Source organism: Podospora pseudopauciseta, chromosome 3 (assembly GCF_035222475.1).
Source record: "Podospora pseudopauciseta strain CBS 411.78 chromosome 3, whole genome shotgun sequence".
NCBI lineage: Eukaryota > Fungi > Ascomycota > Sordariomycetes > Sordariales > Podosporaceae > Podospora > Podospora pseudopauciseta.
In genome coordinates, this window is record NC_085893.1 from 3,102,631 (window position 1) to 3,123,538 (window position 20,908).

General features: G+C 52.4%; 8 protein-coding genes across 8 annotated transcripts; 3 read left to right on the forward strand and 5 right to left on the reverse strand.

The window, feature by feature from the left end:
• The first annotated feature begins 430 nt into the window (after positions 1–430).
• Positions 431–2,045, forward strand: QC763_308780 (uncharacterized protein). The gene is made up of 2 exons (XM_062911327.1): positions 431–911; positions 965–2,045. The coding sequence occupies exons 1-2, from the start codon at positions 845–847 to the stop codon at positions 1,909–1,911; spliced, it is 1,014 nt and encodes a 337-aa protein (XP_062767354.1). The 5' UTR covers positions 431–844; the 3' UTR covers positions 1,912–2,045.
• Positions 2,046–2,355: 310 nt separating this feature from the next.
• On the reverse strand, positions 2,356–4,755 carry RIX7 (Ribosome biogenesis ATPase rix7; the record flags this gene model as incomplete). Its single annotated transcript, XM_062911328.1, has 1 exon — positions 2,356–4,755. One exon carries the CDS (start codon positions 4,753–4,755, stop codon positions 2,356–2,358), a length of 2,400 nt encoding a protein of 799 aa, XP_062767355.1.
• Positions 4,756–5,436: 681 nt separating this feature from the next.
• QC763_308800 (uncharacterized protein) lies at positions 5,437–7,322 on the reverse strand (the record flags this gene model as incomplete). Its single annotated transcript, XM_062911329.1, has 3 exons — positions 5,437–6,126; positions 6,196–6,348; positions 6,404–7,322. 3 exons carry the CDS (start codon positions 7,320–7,322, stop codon positions 5,900–5,902), a joined length of 1,299 nt encoding a protein of 432 aa, XP_062767356.1. The 3' UTR covers positions 5,437–5,899.
• A 1,611-nt stretch (positions 7,323–8,933) lies between these two features.
• On the reverse strand, positions 8,934–9,386 carry QC763_308805 (uncharacterized protein; the record flags this gene model as incomplete). Its single annotated transcript, XM_062911330.1, has 1 exon — positions 8,934–9,386. One exon carries the CDS (start codon positions 9,384–9,386, stop codon positions 8,934–8,936), a length of 453 nt encoding a protein of 150 aa, XP_062767357.1.
• Positions 9,387–9,946: 560 nt separating this feature from the next.
• On the reverse strand, positions 9,947–12,515 carry HGT3 (Ribulose bisphosphate carboxylase large chain; the record flags this gene model as incomplete). The annotated part of the gene is made up of 4 exons (XM_062911331.1): positions 9,947–10,323; positions 10,384–11,096; positions 11,151–12,206; positions 12,403–12,515. 4 exons carry the CDS (start codon positions 12,513–12,515, stop codon positions 9,947–9,949), a joined length of 2,259 nt encoding a protein of 752 aa, XP_062767358.1.
• A 2-nt stretch (positions 12,516–12,517) lies between these two features.
• On the forward strand, positions 12,518–17,193 carry QC763_308820 (uncharacterized protein). Its single transcript, XM_062911332.1, has 5 exons — positions 12,518–15,299; positions 15,373–15,408; positions 15,475–15,571; positions 15,635–15,722; positions 15,780–17,193. Exons 1-5 carry the CDS (start codon positions 15,270–15,272, stop codon positions 16,414–16,416), a joined length of 888 nt encoding a protein of 295 aa, XP_062767359.1. The 5' UTR covers positions 12,518–15,269; the 3' UTR covers positions 16,417–17,193.
• On the reverse strand, positions 16,710–20,666 carry QC763_308830 (uncharacterized protein). Its single transcript, XM_062911333.1, has 3 exons — positions 18,097–20,666; positions 17,254–18,039; positions 16,710–17,191 (listed from the first exon to the last, which is right to left on the reverse strand). The coding sequence occupies exons 1-2, from the start codon at positions 18,263–18,265 to the stop codon at positions 17,423–17,425; spliced, it is 786 nt and encodes a 261-aa protein (XP_062767360.1). The 5' UTR covers positions 18,266–20,666; the 3' UTR covers positions 16,710–17,191; positions 17,254–17,422.
• DAL2 (Allantoicase) lies at positions 17,525–20,491 on the forward strand (the record flags this gene model as incomplete). Its single annotated transcript, XM_062911334.1, has 2 exons — positions 17,525–19,467; positions 19,518–20,491. Exons 1-2 carry the CDS (start codon positions 19,374–19,376, stop codon positions 20,489–20,491), a joined length of 1,068 nt encoding a protein of 355 aa, XP_062767361.1. The 5' UTR covers positions 17,525–19,373.
• Positions 20,667–20,908: the final 242 nt, after the last annotated feature.

Below are 20,908 nucleotides of genomic sequence, written 5' to 3' on the forward strand. Positions count from 1 at the left end.
ATACAAGAAGTCAGACTGGGCGGCATACAGTGGTATCCGTTCTTATGGCTGTATGCATGTTCGTCTCACTTCGTTTCGATGATGATTTGCGGGCTGGATCGGAGGCGAGGGAGGTGAATCGAGTGATTGCTGCTGTTGCTGAAGGAGGGGAGGTGATTGGGGCAGGTTCAGGGGAAATGGAGGTGTAAATGGGGGTTATGGGTGGTCTGATGATGAGGTTATGTATGAGTATGAGGCATGAGATGGGGAATGAGATGAATGATGGTGGGGTTGATGGTGGGATTGAGGGTGAAAGGACAGTCAGTTCAGAGCTTCATGTGGGTTGTTCATGGTATACCAGCCTGCCAAATGGACAGTAATAAGGTATCATGGGGTTGTTAGTTGGAACCCAAACTTGCTCTCACTTTTATCTTGCCTTTATTTCTGTTCGCATATGTTCAGCATTGCATCCATATCACGTATCAGTGTAGGGCATAGCGTTTCACTACGCAAGAACATTCTAGGTGGTTTGAGGAGCCAGTCCAAATATCGTGTGGATTTAAATGGTTGTAGTAAGGTACCATCCAATCCATCAAGCACACCAACCCAATATTCTCAATCGACTTTTCGGGCATGTCGGCATACATCGGGTATCACCAACCGACCAAGATAAGCCCGCTTCCTCCCGCCCTTGCAGGTGGTTCACTTCCCCTCTTCTCTTGTGAGATTTGAGAATTTTTCACGAGAATCAACCCTCTTACAAAAAAGTCTTGCTGAGGATCACAGCACTCAGCAATCTGGAATTCTATCATCTCCCTTCTTGTTCCGTTTTTAACATCGAGCAGCCATTGCTTCGACTTTGAAGATGTTCCAAATCATCCCCCGCCATGTGATAACCCGACGAGTGGTGCCCCTCACCGTGAGGGGAACAGGTGAGAATGCCCAACACTCACATGCCATTTGCTCTGCTAACCACACCATCAAGCACCACGCCTCACTCCTCTCTATCGCCAAACCCCCCTTCGTTACTACAGTGACAAGAAGGACCCTGACAAACTTAATCAAGAGCCAAAGAAAGAGGCCACCGATCCCAGCATCACCACTACCACCACCACCAAGCAAGACGACATCCTCTCCCTCCGTCAAAAACTTCACAAAACCAACACCTGGCATGAAGCCGACCAACTCCGGAAACAGATCCGAAAACATGGGGAAGAAGTGACAGAAACACCAACCACATCAGTGACACCAGCGACACCAGCGACACCAGCGACACCAGCAACACCAGCAACCCCAGCAACCCCAGCACCAGCAACATCAGCAACACTAGCAAAACCAGCGACACCAACGACACCAACAACACCATCAACCCCCGCCCAAGCCGTCAACCCCCCCGCCCAACCCCCAATCGACCTCCTCCTAAAACAACAGCTCTCCCTCCACCTATCCCGTCTCATCCAAGAATCAACAGACCAAACCCTCCAAAAACTCGCCCCCCTCACCAACCCCACCGCCACTCCAGGCATCGTCAATACCCTCAAAAGAATCGAAAGAAGAGCCTGGGCCTGGAGGATCTTCCTCCTCACTGCCGCCCTGGCCGGGACTGTAGTCCTAATCCCCGAGCACGAAAGGGAGTACTACATCTACCGCTTCAACGACGCGTGCGAAGAGGCGAAGGGGTGGTTTGACGAGGAGGTGAGAGGCGCCAGGAGGAAGAAGAGGGAGGAGCAAGAGCTGGAACAGGAGAGGGGTGTTATCGAGGCGTTGACGAGGAGCGACATCAAGGTTGAGGCTTACCCTTCGCGAGATGATCAGCGTCTGTCCATCCTGTCAAAGTTCTTGTTTGTCCTGTTTTGGTGCTTTTGCTGGTCGGGGGGTTTTACCGGGTTGGTGCTCCCGGGGAGGGTGTTCAGGGGTGGGAAGGTTGAGTAAGGTGGGAATTGGCGGCTGGAAATGAATTTATGAAATAGAGGGATGGTTAGGGAGGGTAAGTCTTTGGGTACCTAGCAGGCGTTTTTTGTTACTTTTCTGTTCTTTTGCGGGATGTTTGTATAGAAACGGGCAATATGAGACACACGACTCTTCATACACAATCATGTCTGCAACCCGCGAAACACCTGTTACAGCCAACATCACACCTGATGTAGGGCCCTAGAGCAGCCTTTTATTGCCAAGCACACACCTCCCAGCAAGCACCTAGACACCCTCTGCACTTCAAAAGACACATACCACACTCCTCAGAGCACCCATCACACAACCAAATGACACCTACTTGCACTAACCAAAACACCTCCATTCCGACCAAAAAGACCTCGAAATGTATTACCCACGCCCCTATCCTATTGTTCCTCTACCCTTCCCCCAACTATATAAAACCTACTCAATCATAGCATACTTCTCGGCATCCTTCACACTGGGCTTCACCTCCGACAGCGCCTTCTCCCAATCCTCCTTCGTGATCACCGGCTTCTTCAACTTGACCCCATTCTTCGCAGTAGCATGCTGCCCCATCTGCTGCAGCTTAAGCGTGTACGCCCTCTCCAAGCAAGCCTGCGCAGCCGCCTGCATCAGATTGCCCAAATCAGCACCAGAGAACCCCTGGCATCTGGGATCCAGCGCCACTTCCGACAAGTCAGCCTCCTGTTCAAGCTCTTGTTGTTCAGCGGCGACTTCATTATCCACATCCATGGCTTCCGCAGCAGCGACCTTTTCCTGCTCTTTCTGCTGCTGTTGCTGGCGAGTGATGGTGTTGCGGTAGAGCGTCTTGAGAATGTCGATGCGGTCTTCCGGACCAGGCAGACCGACATAGATGCTGGTTCCCAGGCGGCCAGGACGACGGATGGCCTCGTCGATGATGTCTGGCCTGTTGGTTGCGCCAATGACGTAGATGCCGCTCCGGTCGCCCACACCGTCGAGTTCGGTGAGGAGGGTGTTGACCACGCGGGCGCTGGCGTCGGAGAGGGAGTCGTCTCTCTTTGGCACGAGGGCGTCCATCTCATCAAAGAACAAGATGCATGGAGCTGAAGACTTGGCGCGGGAGAATAGTTGACGGACCGCCCGCTCGGATTCACCGACGTATTTGTTGAGCAGCTCTGGACCCTTGATGGAGATGAAATTCGCCTTGGATTCGTTGGCGACGGCTTTGGCGACGAGAGTCTTGCCGCAACCTGGAGGACCCCAGAGCAAGATACCAGCTGCCGGCTTGATACCAACCGCGTTGAAGAGCTCTGGGTCTTTGATAGGGCCGATGATAGACATCTCAAGCTTCTTGCGGACGTCTCCCAAGGCACCGACGTTGGCCCAGGTGGTGTCGGGGATGGTGCTGAAGCCCTCACGCTTAGAGGCCGGTTGGACGCGAGAAATAGCTGTCTTGAACTGCTCGTTGGAGATTTGCGTCTCTCCCCAGGAGGCCTGCCGGTGTTCTTCGAGAAGGAGCCAGTCCTGCTGCGCTTTGGAGACCTCGCCGGCGTCCTCATCTGCTGGCCTGAGGCCGCGGGCCTTTTGGAGGAGCTGCTGAAGACTGCCGCTGAAACTCTCTGATACCGCTGCCGTGACGACGTATTGCAAATCGCTGCCCACGTAACCAGGTGTCAGCTTGGCGAGCTCCTTGAAGTTGACATCCTCGGCAAGATTCAAATCCCGTGATAACGACCGCAGAATCTGCTCTCTCGCCCTCTCGCTCGGCATGCCCATGTCCACTTCCGATCCGAACCGTCTCCGGATCGCTGGGTCGAGCGACTCTGGTCTGTTTGTAGCCGCCAAAACCACCACGTTCTTCCCCAGCGGCGTGTTCCTCTTGATCCGATCCATCCCGTTCATAATCTCGGCCACGATTCTGCCCTCCATGCCCTTGTTCGCGCTCTCTCTCTTGCCAGCAATGGCATCGATCTCGTCGAAAAAAATGAGGCATGGCGCAATGCGAATAGCCTCATCAAACACATCCCTGATATTCTTCTCCGACTCGCCCGACGTACCACCAACGATGGAAGGCGCAGAAATGGGGATAAACGCCGCGCCCGCGCTCCCAGCAACAGCGTGCGCAAGCGTGGTCTTGCCGCAGCCAGACGGCCCATGAAGCAAAACACCATTACCATACCGATACCCCATTTTCTCACAGGCCTCCCCGGCATTCAACGGGAACCAGATCTCCTGCATCAGCCTCTCCAACGTGTCGTCCACACCGGCGATATCCCGTATCGAGATTCCTGTCGGAGGCGTTCTGTCCACCTCCTTGGGCGTGCCCTTTCGTTTTTTAGGCCTTGGTTCCCCATTCGCATGCCTATCAGTCGTTTCCTTAGGCCTGTCAGTACCATCCTTAGGCGTCCCAACAGTAGCCTGAGGCCTCTCCTCCCCATCCTGACCCGCCCCGTTATCCTCCACAGACCTCCCCCCATCATCACTCTTCGCACTCCCAAACCCCCACCCCCTCGCAATCTGCCGATTCAACAGTCCCGCATCCCTCGCCTCCCTCCTCTCCCTCTCCATCCGTTCCACAACCTCATCACTATCCTCCTCGTCCTCCCCCTCCCGATCCCTCTTCATTTGCTTTTCCCTCACCTCCAGCACCCGCTCAATCGACTCCTCCAAAACCTTCTTCTTCTGCCTCGCCACACTGGAATTTGATTTCTTGATCGCGTCATAAACCGTCGAAACTGCCAACCTCCCCGGTTTTTCCCTCTGCGAATCCAACGTTTGGATTATCCCGTAGACTTCCCGATCGAGACGGAGGTTGGGGTTGAACCCGCCAGATGTTGAAGGTCGTGGTGGTCGGGACATTGTTCGTTGCAGTTGCAAAAAATAATAACCCCCCCCCCTCCAAAAGAGAAAAAAAGGGAAATTGGCTTTGTGGCTTGAATGAGTTGGGGAAGAATGTGTTGTGCAAAAATCTTTTGCAAACCGCCGCCGCCAAAAAGAGGGTGTTTAGTATCGTTGGTTTCTGACACAGAGAGAAAATGTATTTGACTCGGGTGGGGTGTCAAGATACCCACAACAGGATCTTGGGAGTTATTATTGTTCTTGCTGTTTCATGTGAGAACCTCTCTGGCTGCATGCTGCTGGTGATGAATGAGACTAAAAAAAAAAAAAAAAGTTGTGAATGAAATGAATACTCAGTTTTCGCACTGTGTGTGTGCACACATGGTTTGGGTCTTGGCGGGGAGTAAATGGTGGGCGGTGGATAGTACCCTAACCCTGAGTTGACAGCGTTTAAAAATGGTTCATACACCATAATACACGATTTCATAAGTCTTGAAATTATACCATAGGCCTATAAAGATAGTCACAAACACGTTGCTTCAATCTCAATCTCCTCATCTCACGTCGCAGTCCCCATCTTTTTGTCCACAACATCCGTGGGAAAAGGCAGGGGCTCAGGTATGACCCCCACCATGTAGTTGAGGCTCAAATCACCCCAAGATGAATGCTCTCATCACATCAACACCACAAAACCTCAACCTTGAAAGTTACTATTCAATATTTTCATACCTCCTGACTACCAAAGTCATAGAACCTAATCTCATATGTTGTAGTCCCGCCATGACTAAACACATGTCCGCGTGAATGACCTCCCTCTCACACCCACCCATAACATGACACCACCCAAGTCCCCCAAAATGCCAACCAACCAACCCACCACCACCACCACACCCCCCTGATGATATGACAACAATATGATATGATATGAACCAGCCAAACCAGACCCCTCTCCAGAGAGGCCTCAGATAAATAATGCGCCGCCGTAAAAAGCCGGAAAGAAAACCAGATTTATACAACCATGTTTTTTTTCGTCTTGGAAGCTTTTCTAAGACAAAAAAAGAAAGAAAAAAAGAGATACAATATTACAGAAAACATACAACAACATCTTTCTCATGAATGCGTTATCAGACACACACACAAATAAGCTCCCCTGCAGACAAAAACTTTACAGCTGGTGGTGGTTCTGTTCATCCATCGCCTTGATGCGCTTCTTCAAGAACTCAAACGATGAGAAAAACACGGCGTTCACAGCGCACGATCTCCCCATGCTCACACCAAGACCGCGATACATGTTGCGCTGAAAAAAGGCAATCTTGACCGGCTCGACTTTTTGGCCCTTGGAGTACATGAGCGAGTTGCGCTGGTAGATGCTCTTGGCCGAGTCGACTGGGTCTGTGGTTGTTGATGAGCAAAAAATTAGAACCATGGTCACACGCACGACAGATCCCACCAAACACTTACATATCAGGGCCCAAGATACAATGCCACAAAGGCCGCCTGCCACCAACACCGCCAGTGGGTTAGAGTGTGTCCCATCTCCTCCAAATGTCGTCAAGAGCTGTTTGCTGCTCTCATACGTCATAAAGTATGTTCCTGTGCCGAGGGTATCGCGCACTTTTGTAAAGTCAGTATCAAACCCCCCTGTCTCCCCTCAAGAAATCAAACTCACAGAGATGTAACCGGAAACCAGTATACAACCCCCCAATCCCCCTATGCTTGATGATATTCCCCATCGTCTTCAGCGTCCCCTTGTTCTGATAACTCGCCGCAATAGCATGGCTCTCGGGCTTTGGGCAATTTTTCTTATCCGCAATCAACACTGACACTTGGGCACTGAGCTTCGTCAACTCGAACGGGCAGGCTATGGCTGTTATGCAAGACCCCGCCGTCATCCCAGCCGCTCCAAACGTGGCAATCGACCAAAAGTTCGGATATGACCCTTGCTGCGCTACCTGTGCCATCACATCCACCCCAAAATGTCTCTTGACCCAGTCGCTGTACGCATACTTTGACCGTTGGTAAATTGAAAAGGATATCGTCCGAACAAGCGTAATGCTGGCCATTGGTGCTGTCACTCCTCGGAAGAACCCCCTAAACTTCTCCGTCTGATATGTCCGCCGCACGCAGTCCACAAAGCCATTATACCGGTACGTTTGCATGCGCGTCTTGACGCTGTCGAGAGGAAACGTCGTCAGGGTGGAGAGCACGCTCGAGGCCGAGGCGGCCACCTCGACACGGTAACGCTTGAGGAAGCGCTGATAAAAGGCATTGCTGCTAAGGGGCGTTGGCTGGTTCGTCGTCGCAAAGCGGGGGTCCGTCCTCGCCGCTGACGTGGTTGTTGCGGAGGAGGTGGTGGTGGTACCACTACTGTTAGTGCCGCGGCTGGAGCTAGTAGCTTCGTTCTGGTTCACGTTGAGCTGGTGTGGTTGCTGCTGCTGCTGCTGCTGCTGCTGCTGCTGTTGTTGTTGTTGTTGGGAAGGAGGCATGATGGGAAACGGAGGTCGGTGGTGACTGTGGGCTGCACCATCTTGTTGGAGGAGGATTCTCTGGCGGTGGTCGTTCTCGGCGGACTGGAGCTCAGCAGGCATGCTAGCTTGTCCCTGCTTTTGTTCTGTCTCTCAGGTGATTTTTTGTCCCCTCGTTCTCCTCTTTCTCTCTCTCTATCTATCCTGAGCGCCGGCCAGCTAAAAGACGGTGGCCTCGGGAGCAGCCGAGACCAGAGTCCTCAGCAGCGCGGTCGCAGAAGGGTCCATCAAGAACCCCCCGCGGGTCCGGTCGAAAAAGGGGCCGTGCCTCTGGATCTTTGTGTCGATGGGAAGAGCTCCAGGCTGTGGTGTTGAGTAAACTGGTGGGTAATCTGTTGATTTCCGTTTGTATTCTCGCGGGATGGGAGGAAAGGTAGGTCGTCGATGAGGAGGAACGGGACCGACGTGAGGAGGGGGGGTTAGGTCGGGTGACAATTGGTGAATGGGACGGCCGTCGAGCTTATCGTTTGTGTGGTTGTGCAGCAGTTCAATGCATTTGCAATTGACGAGAGTGGTGCTTTTCGAAAGGTAGATTGCGGGGTCACGACACACAAAGAAGCTTCCTATCGTCGCTGGTTGGCGTGGGCAAGCTCCAGCGACTCTCCACCATGACCAGATGATTCAAGGGCCCGGTAAGAGCGTCGGCTGTCTAGACTTTTAGCGGCTAGTCCCGACCTCGGCGGGGATCTCCTTACCCGAAGCTCTGCAATTGCGGTGAAAGAATCAAAAAGCTGTGTTTGCTAAAGAGCGAAAGGCCGAAGGAGAAAAAAAAGCTAGCTACGGCCTGTTTTCCGCGTGCTTGCAGCTCTTGATGCAATGGGTTTTTTTTTTCCCCGCGGTTGGGTTGAGGTGGGAGGGGTCCTACGATGGCTTCAATCCGACTAGGCTAACGTCATTGCTGCAGCATCGTCTAACCTGATTAGGCGACAGGTTTCAAACACATGCTATTCGTGAGATGGGCAAGACTCCAGGAGGGGTTGGTGATGGGTGATGGGCACCAGTATATAAAATCAGCCACAGGCAAATCTGTATCGCAGACAAAGACATGCGACAGAATTGTCCCAGTGTAGCATGCCACAAGCAGATCAATCTTCCAATTTCTTGTGCTCCCGTCCCATTTTCCTCTTGAATGCGCTGATGTGAGTGACAAAATGGCCCTTTTCCACCAGGACACGGCATGCTCCCCCCTCCCACCTTCAGACAACCGCGACAGCTCATCCACTCATCATTGACATCTCAACCAAGCTTTTTGCTTGTATCTCCCTCCCCTCAGCCTGGATAAAGCCGACACCCAATCTGCGCCCGCCCATCCTTTGTAGATCCGCTATATCAGGGTATCTGCCTGTCCCAGTCCCTTTCCTTTCGCTTGTGCTCTTATTGGCGCAGTTTCGACTGTCTTAAGTGTTTCGTTTCGGAAGCTCGACTCGTGTCGTGAAACTTGAACTGCCTTTTCCCACCATCACAAGCCAGCTCAGCTCAGCTTCCAGCCCACCTAGATAGATAGCAAGGCAAATGCCGTTGTCAAACCGCATCTCCCACCCCTCGGTTCCTGCCGGCCATCGGCCCAGGGCACGCCTCACATGGTGTACTGTCATCACCATGCAGCACAAAGCTTCCCGCAGTCTTGGCGACCACCATTAACCACCACCCTCCCTTCATTGTAAACCGCAAACATCACCTCAAACACAAACCCATACTCTCATTCAACATCCCCACCACCCCCTCCCACCCCCTCCACCTCAACCCCCGTTCCTTGACAACATCCCCCCCCCTCTCCGCCAACCTCTTCTTCACCTTCTCGCTAGCCTTCTCAACCTCCTCCCTCTCCCTCAGCAGATGCTTCCAGCTCTTCCTGTCCACCCTCGTCCTCTCCCAGTGCACCCTCACCAACGTCTTGCAAATCCTGTGCTCCAACCCCCTCGACTGAGACGCCGCGTGAAAAAACCAAACCGTCCTCCTGATCCTCTCGGGGTGGTAGCTCGCCAGGTTGGACCTATCCCGAAAGGCGAGACGGAGTTGGTCCCGGATCACGTACCGCGCCGGCTTGGAGTACTGGACTGCCTGGAGGGCTGAGCGGTAGAGGTGCCGGTACGAGGTCAGGAGTTCGGTTGTGGTGGGGGTTGTCATGACGATGAAGATCTGGTGTTGAGCTGAGTCGAATTTGTAGTGTGAAGAAACTGAAGAAAAGGTCAAAGCGGTTGTAAGAAAGCGAGAGATCCAATGGCTTCAGAAATTCATGGCTTGTGTGCACGGACCATATGACGGACTGCCGTCTTTTTGAGATGGCTTAAGCTTAAGAGCAGCAATATTCCCAATGAAGACACCAAATAGATTCAGTACAGCCAATTGATACAGAGTACCATCTCTGCCTAATTCAAGGTACCTATCCAAGACGTCCGCAAACATTGTAGAATATACTACGACTGTAATTATACATTCCGCTCCCCATTCCTTCCCTTCCAACCCATGTTCTATCAACACACCAAAAAAAACAACCTCATTCAAAGTGGTGTCACTGTACTCCCGCACCTCTTCCAGAACAAATTCCCTATGCGGAGAAGCAAAGAACCGAAAGCCATACCCAGCAGCCCATCTCGATGAGCAGCGTTCCCGCGCCATCTATATGCATTCCAAAAACGAACCACACATTCCTCCTCTATCCAAAGCGCACTCTTCCCTTTCCATGTCTAATCACCCCTTTGATCGATAGGAGCGTACTGTCCGCTAGAACTCGAGCCACCACGGCCCATAAGCCTTGACAACCAACCGCCCAAACCTCCTCTACTTTGTTGCCTGGAGGATTGGGCCTTGGGATCACCGACCGACGTTGGTGGATCGATGTTCAGTCCTGGAATCGCACTTCCCGGTCCAAATCTCGCCGGCGAGGCGCGGCCTCTGATGTCAAGGGGCGGAATGGGCGACCCGGAGCGCACGAGCGGATCGGACTCGGCGTGCAAGGCTGGCGTCGAACCAGCAGGTGTGCCCAGCGCGCGAGTGGCGTCGCCAAAGAGGGCGTCCATGTCCTCGAGGCGGACACCGCGGGTTTCTGGGTAGATAAAGTATACTAGGGATATTGTTAGACTTTGACTTTGAAAAAAATTAGCAAGGCAGCGGTCAACTTTACCAACAACGAAGCTAACGGCACACCAGAATGCGTGGACAAGGTACAACCTCCAGTGAATCCAGTCTTGAAGAATGGGTGTCATCTGACCCACCAACCAGTTGCAAGCCCAGTTCGTGGCCGTTGACAGACTGGCACCCTTGGAGCGAATCTTGAGAGGGAGAATCTCCGGGGGGTAGAGCCAGGGGATAGGTCCCCATGAGTATCCGAACGCAGCGTTGTAGATCATGACCATGATGACAACCATTGTTGGCGTCGATGGCACGTCGATGTACAAAAAGTACGAAATGGCTGACAGCGAGAGGACCATCATAACAGCACCGGACAGCAGGATAGGCCTCCGGCCCCACCGGTCCACCATGTACCATGGCGGGATTGTCGACAGTAGGTATGTGATACCGTTGAACCCGGCCATTAAAATAGCGTCGTGGCCAACCCAACCAGCTGACTCGAACACCATCGGCGCGTAGTATGAGATAACGTTGATACCGTTGAGCTGGGCCAGGGCCTGTGCTGACATGGCGATAAAGACTCGCCTGCCATACCGCTTGAACATCTCGGAATATGTGCGCTCGCCTTCCTGCCGTTGGAGGAGAACGTCCATCTTAATGTCGCGGAATTCCTCACGAGCGCGGGGATCGTGAATGTCACCGCCACCGTACAGGTTGGCAATGACCACGATACCTTCCTCGTCATGGTCGTGGTCCAGGAGCCATCTAAAATGGGTTAGCGCGCGGTTCACATGCGTGGTGTAAGTGGTAGCGACAAACCTGGGCGATTCGACGATAATCAGACTACCCAAACCAAGAAGACCTCCCATAATGCATTGCATCATCAGGGGCAGCCTCCATGAGGTGTTGCTCTCAATGAAGCCACAGAAATAATCCACCCACACCGAGGTCGTGTAACCAACAATATTGCCGGTAAACTCAATGCAGGCGAGCTTTCCACGGTTGTGTGGAGGTGAGATTTCAGACTGATATACCGGGACGATAGTTGAGAGCATGCCAACTCCCAAACCAGCCACAAACCTACCAACCATCATCATGACCATGTTCGTCGCGGCTGTTTGCAGCCCACCTCCAACGAAGAAGATCATTGATCCGTACAGAATCGTTTTTCTTCTCCCGATAATATCTCCAATATGCCCAACACAGAGGGACGATATTAACGCACCAATTTCCAAGATAGCAACCATTGTTGCTATTTCTGCATTGGAAGGTTGGTGGAAATACTCCTTGAAAAAGGGACCGGTGATGATCCCCGACATCACACCCTGGTCATATCCGAAGAGAAACACGCCCAAAGAAACGAAAATAGAAGTAAAATAAATCAACGGCTTGCCCGTCAGGCCGTGGATGGAACTCGAGCTGCCCGTCATGATGGTGGCCAGTAGCTGTTCTGCCTTGCTAACGTGACGGTGCGCAGCAGTTGGGATGTGGATTGCCTCTTTGCTAACAGCGCCAGTGTAGCGAGAGGATGACCGGCTTCTGCTAGAAGACGGCTCTTGGTATCGGACTTTCTTTTTGTGTCTGGGATGGCGTTTGATGACACCTGCAAGGGCTTCGTCGTCGTTTAATCGCTTGCGCAAGGGATCTTCTCCGGCGAGCTGCTCGGCGATGTCGCCCGTGTCGGTCCACGAAGAGTTCCCTGAGTCGTCCTCCGACTCTGAACTCGCGGGCTCATCAATGAAATGGCCCTGTCGGGATGATCGGGAGGTGTTATTGTGCACAGGAAGGGTTCGGAGGGGAATGTTCGAGGGGAGACGGGACGGGTTGGAAGTCGGAATCTTGTCGGTTATGGGGCTGGTTCGCAGCAGCCTCCGTCTGCAGTGGGAGAGGGTCAAGTTGGAGATGTCTGTGTTTTACAGTTGCCGGCTCCGCAGAAGGCGAAGACATTCGGTCAGATGACTCTGGGAAATGCAGAAAGCTAAACAGCCAAACAACAAAAAACTAGGCACGCTGCAGTGTCGGTCCCAATGGGAGATGCGGCGGTGGTGTAAGTTGGCACCCTTTGACGCACGGGGTTGACCCCGGCTGCCCTGTGGGCGGATTCAGCGGAGCCGCCAAGCCACCATCCCGCAAACCAGGGGGTCCTAAAAACGTCCACTCATCCCCGCTGCCTTGTTCAACCATCTCCGCAACCAACTTTTCGTCCTCTTCTTACAGCACGCCAAGTCACCCCCTCCAATGTCAATCCTGCAAATCGCTGCTGATACCGGCAGCCGGCACAGAAGAGCCCTGGGCCAATCCTCATCTTATCACGTTTGACCCGTCTGTCGACTTTAGGGGTTCAAAAACCCGCGGCCATCCTGTCATCCTGTTAATGTTGTTCCACACACAAACTCCATGGACTCTCACAAGACGACTTTGAGCTCATCACGCGGTAACCTATTTTCGAAATCGACCACCTCTGCTTAATCAGGCAACCCACCACCCTGTTCAAGTCCGACGGAAACTCGAATAGATGCTGTCCTGGAGGGGTCAAATGTTTGAAACGTGAAACATGCTGTTCCCCTCACGCCGTCCCACGTTGTCTGTCGTTCCATGACTGTGGGTGAGGCGCGATTCCAGCTCACGAGCTGACATGCCTGTGAGGTTGCGCAAGGCTCGCCTCAAAAAGCTCAGCACCGGCTGCAGTACGATTCAACCAGGCTGAGGAACTGAACCAACGAGCGCCGATGTTTTGACATTCACACCCATCTGGGTTTCTTCGCCGTCATCCAGCTTGAAACAGCCCACGCCGCAGCCAGCTAATGTTGGTGATGCAACAACAACCCATAGAGCCATTCGGTAGACGCTGACTGACATAGCCATACTTGAATTCGCTTGTCGGGCGGCCGAATGCGTTATATATATCAAACAGCTTCACTGCCATGCAAAATATGCAACGTCAGGACGAAATTCTGTGAGGCTTCCACGCCCCTCCCTTGCATCCGTTGTGCCCCTGGGCTCATCATGCAGAAGCTCCCTCCCCGCGGCCGCTATGATGTTTCTCGGGAGACAGGAGACATGGACCATCCCAGAAGGGAAGTCGAGCATGAATCGCCAGGTCGGGGACTGAATGATGCTGAGCTCAGGAATGGGGCAATTCAATAAAGGCCCCCTGCATGGCCGTTTTTGAGATCTAGTGATATTGCTAACCTTCATTACAGTATACGGACGTCGGCGTCGTCCTACGATACACATGAAACGCTGTGTTCGCTCAAATTTCCAGATGCAACCATGCAAGCCAGATCGTGGGGGGGAAGAGAGTACTATAATGGATGGTACTTGGGCCGGATAATATTCACGGAGTGTTGTCGAGTTGCCCAACTTGTCCTCTCGACCGTGGTGTCATGATTCCAGAACAGTTTGTATTCGATGAGCCGCCAACAACAGTTGCTTGCTGTATCATATTGGAAATCAGGTATTGCCCCTACTTCTGATACGATAAAGCACAAGGCGTTGGCCAAGACCACCTATGTTGTCTTGCAAGTATTAATTTCTAGAAATTAGAATTGTCTCTTGTCTAGAGTTATAATCGTAGTAGGAGCAATATCCAGCGCTCGGACCATTCATTTCATCTTCTCCCGCTCTTACAGCAACCCAATCTTGCCTTGCATGGGACGAAACAGTGGGAATGCAAGTCACATCTCGAGCCGACCGAAAAACCTTGGTCTGAGGCGTTCGTCCAGCAGTGGCTTCGACAGGGGTGGGTGAGGTGTTTTGGAGAAAACACCAGTGACTGGTGCCCAGTCTCGGAGCAATGAGAGACGGCTCCCTTGCGTCCAGCTCATCGTGCATAATGGTGGTCCCCCTTCACCCATTATCCATACATAGCTGGCAGTGCTTTTCTACCTCTGGCCTCGACGTGTCGGACCACACTGTTACCATCTAGGAGAATACATAACCAGAATACCGACCTCGACCTGACGCCTGCGCCGCCACAGCTTCCGTCATCTAGTGGAGAGGCCAAGTCACCGATACCGACACAGCCAACGGCTGAGCCGAATATAGCATCGGTTGAGGGATACTCCGTACACAGAAAACAAAAGAACAGAGCAATAAGAGAAGTCAGGTTGCGTCGTATCTATAATCTCGGCTTCCATCAACACTCGAGCTCTCTTGATCAGCCGGTTGGCCCCGAATCTGACGGTGATTTCACAAGAGGCTGGGGTTTGGTTCCTGGAACAGGCAAGTGGACAAGGGCACCCGGCCAATCGCGTGAGCGCAACCGAGGTGTGGGTCACCCTTGCGTGCCACCGAAACGGGGCGCGCTATCCTGTGTTCTGTGTTCCTGCCGCGGACGTTGGGTGAGGTGAGTGGCTCGACAGTGGCTGCCCCAGGGCATTGAGTTTTATAATTATTACGGCGATCCGACTGCTGCCCGCCCGCAGCTCCTCCTCGTCGCCTGTTTTTCCAGCTTCTCCCCCCCCAACCCCAATCACCACAGCAATTATATCTGCGCCATAGCATTTATCTGCTTCCGACCCATTCACTCCGAGTATCGCATGCTGCTCCCGACTACAGAATAACTCCAATCATTAGCGCATGGTTTTCAGACGAGAGGAGGACGCCGACGACGACGATCAGTTTGCGCGCAAACAGAGCTGGCAGTAAGGAACCACGAACGAGAGGCTGGGAGCTGCAGCAAAAGCCAGGGTCCCCCACCGCCAGCATCCTGCGATCCCAGGTCACGACTATCGATCACGGACGAAAGGCGGAGAACTATTCAAAAGAGCTGAAAAGCCAACTGTGAAGGGGGGGCAACTTTGTCAATTGAGTAAAATCGCTTGGGGAAAGAAAGGACAATAACGAAGAGAGGCCACCGACAAAACCTGAAACACAACAAACACCCGAGACAATTTCTACGCGCGACGGTCAGAAATCGCACGACAACAACACACAATGGGGTCAACAAAATTTGGCAACTTCGAGGTGAGCGCGCACCTACCAGCATCGCATGCAGGGTTTTGCGCAGGGACGAAACTAACCACAAACTTGGGATCAGGACTTTTGTCGTGACACAACTCTTCCAGTCTGCAATGTAAGCCATCCCAACAGTCGATCACTACAGTGCCAATTGGTCCCCTCAGATGCTGACCAGACACAGGTTCTCTCAAAAACCCATAATCAGGATGGAGATTGGGGCGGATGCAAGTTGAGAGGCATTACGCTGCCAGGCGAGGATAGATACCTCGGTAACTTGGGTATGATGTCCCCAGGGTCTCGCGTCTTCATTTACAGATGGAATTCCTGACATTTTATTTTAGGATCGATTCTGCTTGCGGGAATTGCTATTCTTGTCACCATCTCTCTTATTCTTAAGTCGGAAAGGAAAAGGGCAGCTGTCGGACGAAGGTCAGTGCATTATCGTGCGCACGTCAAACCTTTGGACAGGAGCTAACGGAACTGCAGGGAAATGCAAGTGTTTTTGGTCGGTTATCTGCTTGTGTCTATTGCGGAGATTTTCTCAATAGGAGAATTCCCCTTGAACGACCAAGTACGAGTGGTTTTCAGCGCTATTCACATTGGTGCTATCGCGGCGACGACATGGCTGCTTTTCATCAACGGTATTGTGGGTTACCAGCTGATGGACGACGGCACGATTCTCTCCCTCGCACTCACCATCGGCTCGGCACTTGCATGGCTCATTGGTGTTGGATACATCGCCCTCGACACCGGTTACCAGTGGACTACCCAATGGCAGGGCAGCCTTGAGCCTCCCAACCGCAGCATTGCGCTCTACGTCACCTACCTCCTCCTGCCCCTGGTTTGGGTTGTCTTTTTTGTCGTCCTGGAGCTCGTCCTCGTCATCAAGGTGCTCGGCGAGACGAGGCCGTTGCTGTTCCTGGGCGCGGCAGCTCTCAGCTTCGCCGTGGGTCAAATCTTCAACTTTGTTGTCAGCCCCTACATTTGCAACGGCACGTCAGGCGCCATCGATGGTTCTCTGTTTCAGACATTATTCACCTTTGTTGCGGTTACGGTGGTGTGGTTCTTTTGGTCTAGCATCACGGAGGACGACTGGCCTATTCAGCCGACGCAATACCCATAAAGTAATGTTTTTTTTTGGGGGGGCATTCATGCAAACAAAACACCAAACCAAAACGAAATCGAGTAACGATTTGAGATACCCGCGCACTTTTATTAATGACAGCAGCAAGCAAGCACACATACTTTTATGGGAGCAACGGAGTTTTACAGCGGTTTTTTCTTTTTTTTCTTTTTTGACGCTCTTTTGTCATTCATATCTTGGGGGGGGGGTGGCGGTTATTGATATTTTGGGGACGAAGATGAGGATGGAAGCGATACACAGCGAGCGAGCCGAGACGAGTGGAAGGGAGGAAGGAAAAGTGGAAGAGATTATGATACCAAGGGTTTAATATGGATTAACTACATACGGAAGTGCGAACCTGCACAAGGGAAACGGGCGATCAAAGGGGAGAGTGAGTTGAAGTATAACTTTCCACCGAACGATATATCATTATAGCCACACAGAAAACGGGGGGTTTGGTAGGAATGGAATGGGAGAAAAAGAAAGAGAGAAAGTTAATGTGAATTTGATGTGCGATACAAGTGGGGATGAATGAATATGGTGGTGGGTTTGTGTTGTTGTTGTTGTAATGATGTTGTTGTGTTGGGTTGGCGAAGCGGAAGCGAGTTGAATTAGAAAAAGATGTACATGTCTGTTTTTCGTGTGTTTTTGAGTGTGTGGCTGCTTGGTAGATACCCTGTTTGAGCAATCGTGGTTGTCTAGTCAGGAATGGATAGCAATGTAATGCGTACAGAGAGAGTGTGGTTTATCATATTTTGCGATTATTATGAATGGCCTTGACTACCATCAACAAACCAACCATTGGACAATTGATAGTTAGCGGTAAAAATAAGATACCACAGTCCCATAAACTCCAACCCCAAAAATCCCACACCAGCTCTTCTTTGTATTGCCTTTCGTTTCCTTCCCCTCCTCATCACCACCACACTACGAAATATCCATACTTGTATTTTCCCAACCCCAATCCCTCTCCATCCTACACTCTTTCCCCTTTGTATCCTCCTCATCAATACTCCCTCAACCCCAACTTCCCCAGCTGAATCCTAGGAAACACGCCCCCCGCAACCAGCACAACCCCCAATACCACTCCCACTCTCGACACCCCCAACTGCCCCTTTACATAATCCGTCCACGCCGCGCTCCCCGTAGTCGCCAGAATCATCAACAAAACCCCATACCCAAGATACCGATGCCACTTCCAGACCTTCTTTGCCTTTTCCTCCCCTCCCCACACACTGGGCGTGACATAAATCGTGAACCCAAACAGATACTGCAGTCCCAGCAAGGAGACTGTCGCAACCCCCAAATAAGCGTGCACAGAGTGGAAGTGAGGCAGTTTGTTGGCGTGTTTGTTTGTTTCGATTATTACTGTTCCTGATAGGAAGAGCAAAAAGGATAAAAGGTGAAGCCAGGCGTGGAATTTGGCCGCGCGGGTTTTGGCTAGGGGGAGGGATTTTGTTGTTGGTTGGAGGAGGAGGATTGCTTCTGTTGCGACGAGGAGGCCGGTGAGTTGGAGGATTGGGTGGGGCACTAAGAGAGGTAAAAGGGGGTGGTGGGTTAGGAGGGGGATGAGGATTGAGAGGAGGAGGAGGAGGAGGCCGGTTTGGGAGAGGATGCCGGTTCCTGTTGAGGGGAGGTTAGTCAAAGGGGGAAATGGGAGGGGAAAAGGGGGAGACAAACCGAGATAGAGGTTGCGGTACATGGGGGCGTTGGGGCGTTGGATTGCGTCGCCTGGTCGGCCTAGAAGGGGTTCGTTTTCGTTTGGTTGTTGATGGGTGTCAGGTTCTTCCTGGTGAGGGTGTATCTCGTCCGGCAAGCGCGGGAGGGAAGGGGTGGTTGTGGAGGTCATCTTGAATGAAGGGGGCTCTTATAAGAGCTGTGGAGGGTGTGAGTTGGTGATGGATGATGATATGGCTGGGTTTAGTCTCGAGCCAGCACGAACCCAAACGAAAATGGCTGCGAGTAGCTCGAGTGGGAAGTCTGGTTGCTGATATAGACGGTCTCAGACACAAGTCGGCGGGGAAAAGGCGTGAAGTTGACAGACGCCACGGACGACACAACCCAGCTGAAGGAGCTGGAAAGGAAAGGGCAAGGGCAAAGTGACGCGGACAAGATCGTCGGCTTGTGTCACCCTTTATGCCGCTTCTCCCCCCCAAAGCTATGGAATCATTACCAATCCGGTCACAAGTTTTGACGGAAGAAAACATGCATGCATCACGCCAGTTAGTGAAACTAAATCGGGAAGCCCACTAGTTTCAAGCCTCTGCCGTCTCTCTTGAACTGTAAGCTCCAGGAGATATTCCACAGCTAAGATGGAGTCTTGTCGTCAAGTTAAACTTTCCCCAGAGAGATCACCTTACTTGCTTCTGATGGCGCGGTCCAGGTCGGTGATGACGGCACCGAGGCGGCCGAGCTGAGAGACAAGCTGGCTGACCAATCACTTCACACCGATTTTCATGGCCCCAGTTATGCGGGGTCGCTCCCGTTCGGACCGGTATCTTATCAATTTGTGCCGCCGTGTGCCGATGTGCCCCGCGTCTTCGTTTCTCGAACCTGCATCCGAGAGGACGGCCGGCCGATTGTGCATGTTTTCTGTTAGTCACCTCCGGTTGCTTGGGGTGTCGGAGAAGGTGTCTAGGACTCTAGAAGGACCCATCGGCTCGCCTCCATCTCCACTTTCAAAGGCAGGCCTGCCGTCGGAGCTGGCCGACTTCCACTCGTTCTTCTGTGCGGGCCACTGGGTTGGGGAGGAGGCGGATAGGAGATTGACGTTGGATTTAAACGAGACTGTTTCCCCGGCTCTTGTGTCATATGCTTTGATAACGATCATTGATACGGCCGGCATCGGTTGGAACTGATAGGCTTATAAGTGTGCCCTCTGTGCCGCCTTGAAACGACATATCATCTATTTGGCCTTCTTACCCTCAATTGCACTTTGAACCTCACAGTTGCCCACCATGGCTGATGACTACGGATACGCTACTGAGGCCGTCCCGGCCACTTTGGTCTCTGCCGAATACATCGACAAGACCTTCAAGTCAACCGCCATTGGTAGGTGCAATTCTGTCTCACGGCAGGATGCCGTGCTAACCATCTTGCAGATTTGGTCTCAGCCACTCTTGGAGGTGAAGTTCTTGGCTTCTCAGACCAATGGTTTGCTGATGCTGCCAACTTGATCAACCCACTTCCCCCAGTTAGAAAACCGGGGAAGATGGTTTACACCGGTGCCTGGTATGACGGCTGGGAGACCAGAAGACACAACACTGAGCCCTTCGATTGGGTGGTGATCCGCCTGGGAGTTAGCTCTGGTACTGTCGAGGGCATTGAAGTCGACACTGCCTACTTCAACGGCAACCACGCCCCTGCCATCTCAGTTGAGGGCTGCTTCAGCCAAAACAACGAGGAGGTCCTCTCATGGAAGGGAGGCCGTGGTGGTTGGGAGACTATTCTCGGGCTTCAGGAGTGCGGCCCCAGCCAGAGATTTGGGTGGAAGTTGGAGAATCCCACAAACAAGCAATACACACACGTCCGTTTGAACATGTACCCGGACGGTGGTATCGCCAGATTCCGCCTCTTTGGTCATGCCGTTCCCGTCTTTCCAGAGGATACTAATGCCATCATCGACTTGGCTGCCGCCCAAAACGGAGGTGTTGCTGTCTCGTGCAGTGATGAGCACTTTGGAACCAAGGACAACCTGATCCTGCCTGGCAGAGGCAAGGATATGGGAGACGGCTGGGAGACAGCTCGGTCTCGTGGTAAGGGTCATATTGATTGGACCATTATCAAGCTTGGAGCGCCGGCTTACATCCAGAATTTCCTTGTTGACACGGCTCACTTCCGAGGAAACTACCCTCAAAGGGTTGAGCTTCAAGCTATCGAGTGGAAGGGAGATGGTGAACTCGGGCCCGATGCTGAGGGTTGGGTGAAGGTAGCAGAGCCGATCAAGACTGGCCCAGATGCTGAACACCCAGCAGACAGCTTGGTCAAGGACAAGGTGTTTACCCACGTCAAGCTCATCATTGTGCCTGACGGAGGTGTGAAGCGTGTCAGAGTGTTTGCGAAGCGTGCCGTTTGAGCCGTCGAGGTGAAACTGACTGGGAGCGGCGTGGCGGTTGAACGTTGAACAAACTGAAGGGATAGATAGAAAAAGGAGGACAGATAGTCGGATCGAACCGATTGATATCACCAAACGAGACCATATTAAGCCATGTGACCCAAGATCAATAGCGACAAGAGTTGGATATTGGTTCAAAGAGATCATCAAACAAGGAGATTGAGATTAATGGTTTTTGTCTCTCTTATCCAACGCACGGGCCATCGAGGTGGGGAGGGCTGCGACTCGCTGTTGAATGATGCGGCCAAGGGCCAAAGCCCAGACTTTAAACATGCCTAACGCCTCAAGGGGGAGCGCAACTGTCGGGTCAAACGCCGTTTTCTAGCTTTCATCTCTCTATTTTTCCAAAACGTTGCCCACTGGACTGGACACAGAGTT

Coding starts and splice junctions, on each gene's coding strand:
- QC763_308780 (XM_062911327.1), top strand. CDS start 845: ATGTTCCAAATCATCCCCCGCCATGTGATAACCCGACGAGTGGTGCCC. Junction 912..964: donor CCTCACCGTGAGGGGAACAG/GTGAGAATGCCC, acceptor CACACCATCAAG/CACCACGCCTCACTCCTCTC.
- QC763_308820 (XM_062911332.1), top strand. CDS start 15,270: ATGGGGTCAACAAAATTTGGCAACTTCGAG. Junction 15,409..15,474: donor CAACTCTTCCAGTCTGCAAT/GTAAGCCATCCC, acceptor GACCAGACACAG/GTTCTCTCAAAAACCCATAA. Junction 15,572..15,634: donor TAGATACCTCGGTAACTTGG/GTATGATGTCCC, acceptor ATTTTATTTTAG/GATCGATTCTGCTTGCGGGA.
- QC763_308830 (XM_062911333.1), bottom strand. CDS start 18,265: ATGACCTCCACAACCACCCCTTCCCTCCCGCGCTTGCCGGACGAGATA. Junction 18,040..18,096: donor GTACCGCAACCTCTATCTCG/GTTTGTCTCCCC, acceptor TCCCCTCAACAG/GAACCGGCATCCTCTCCCAA.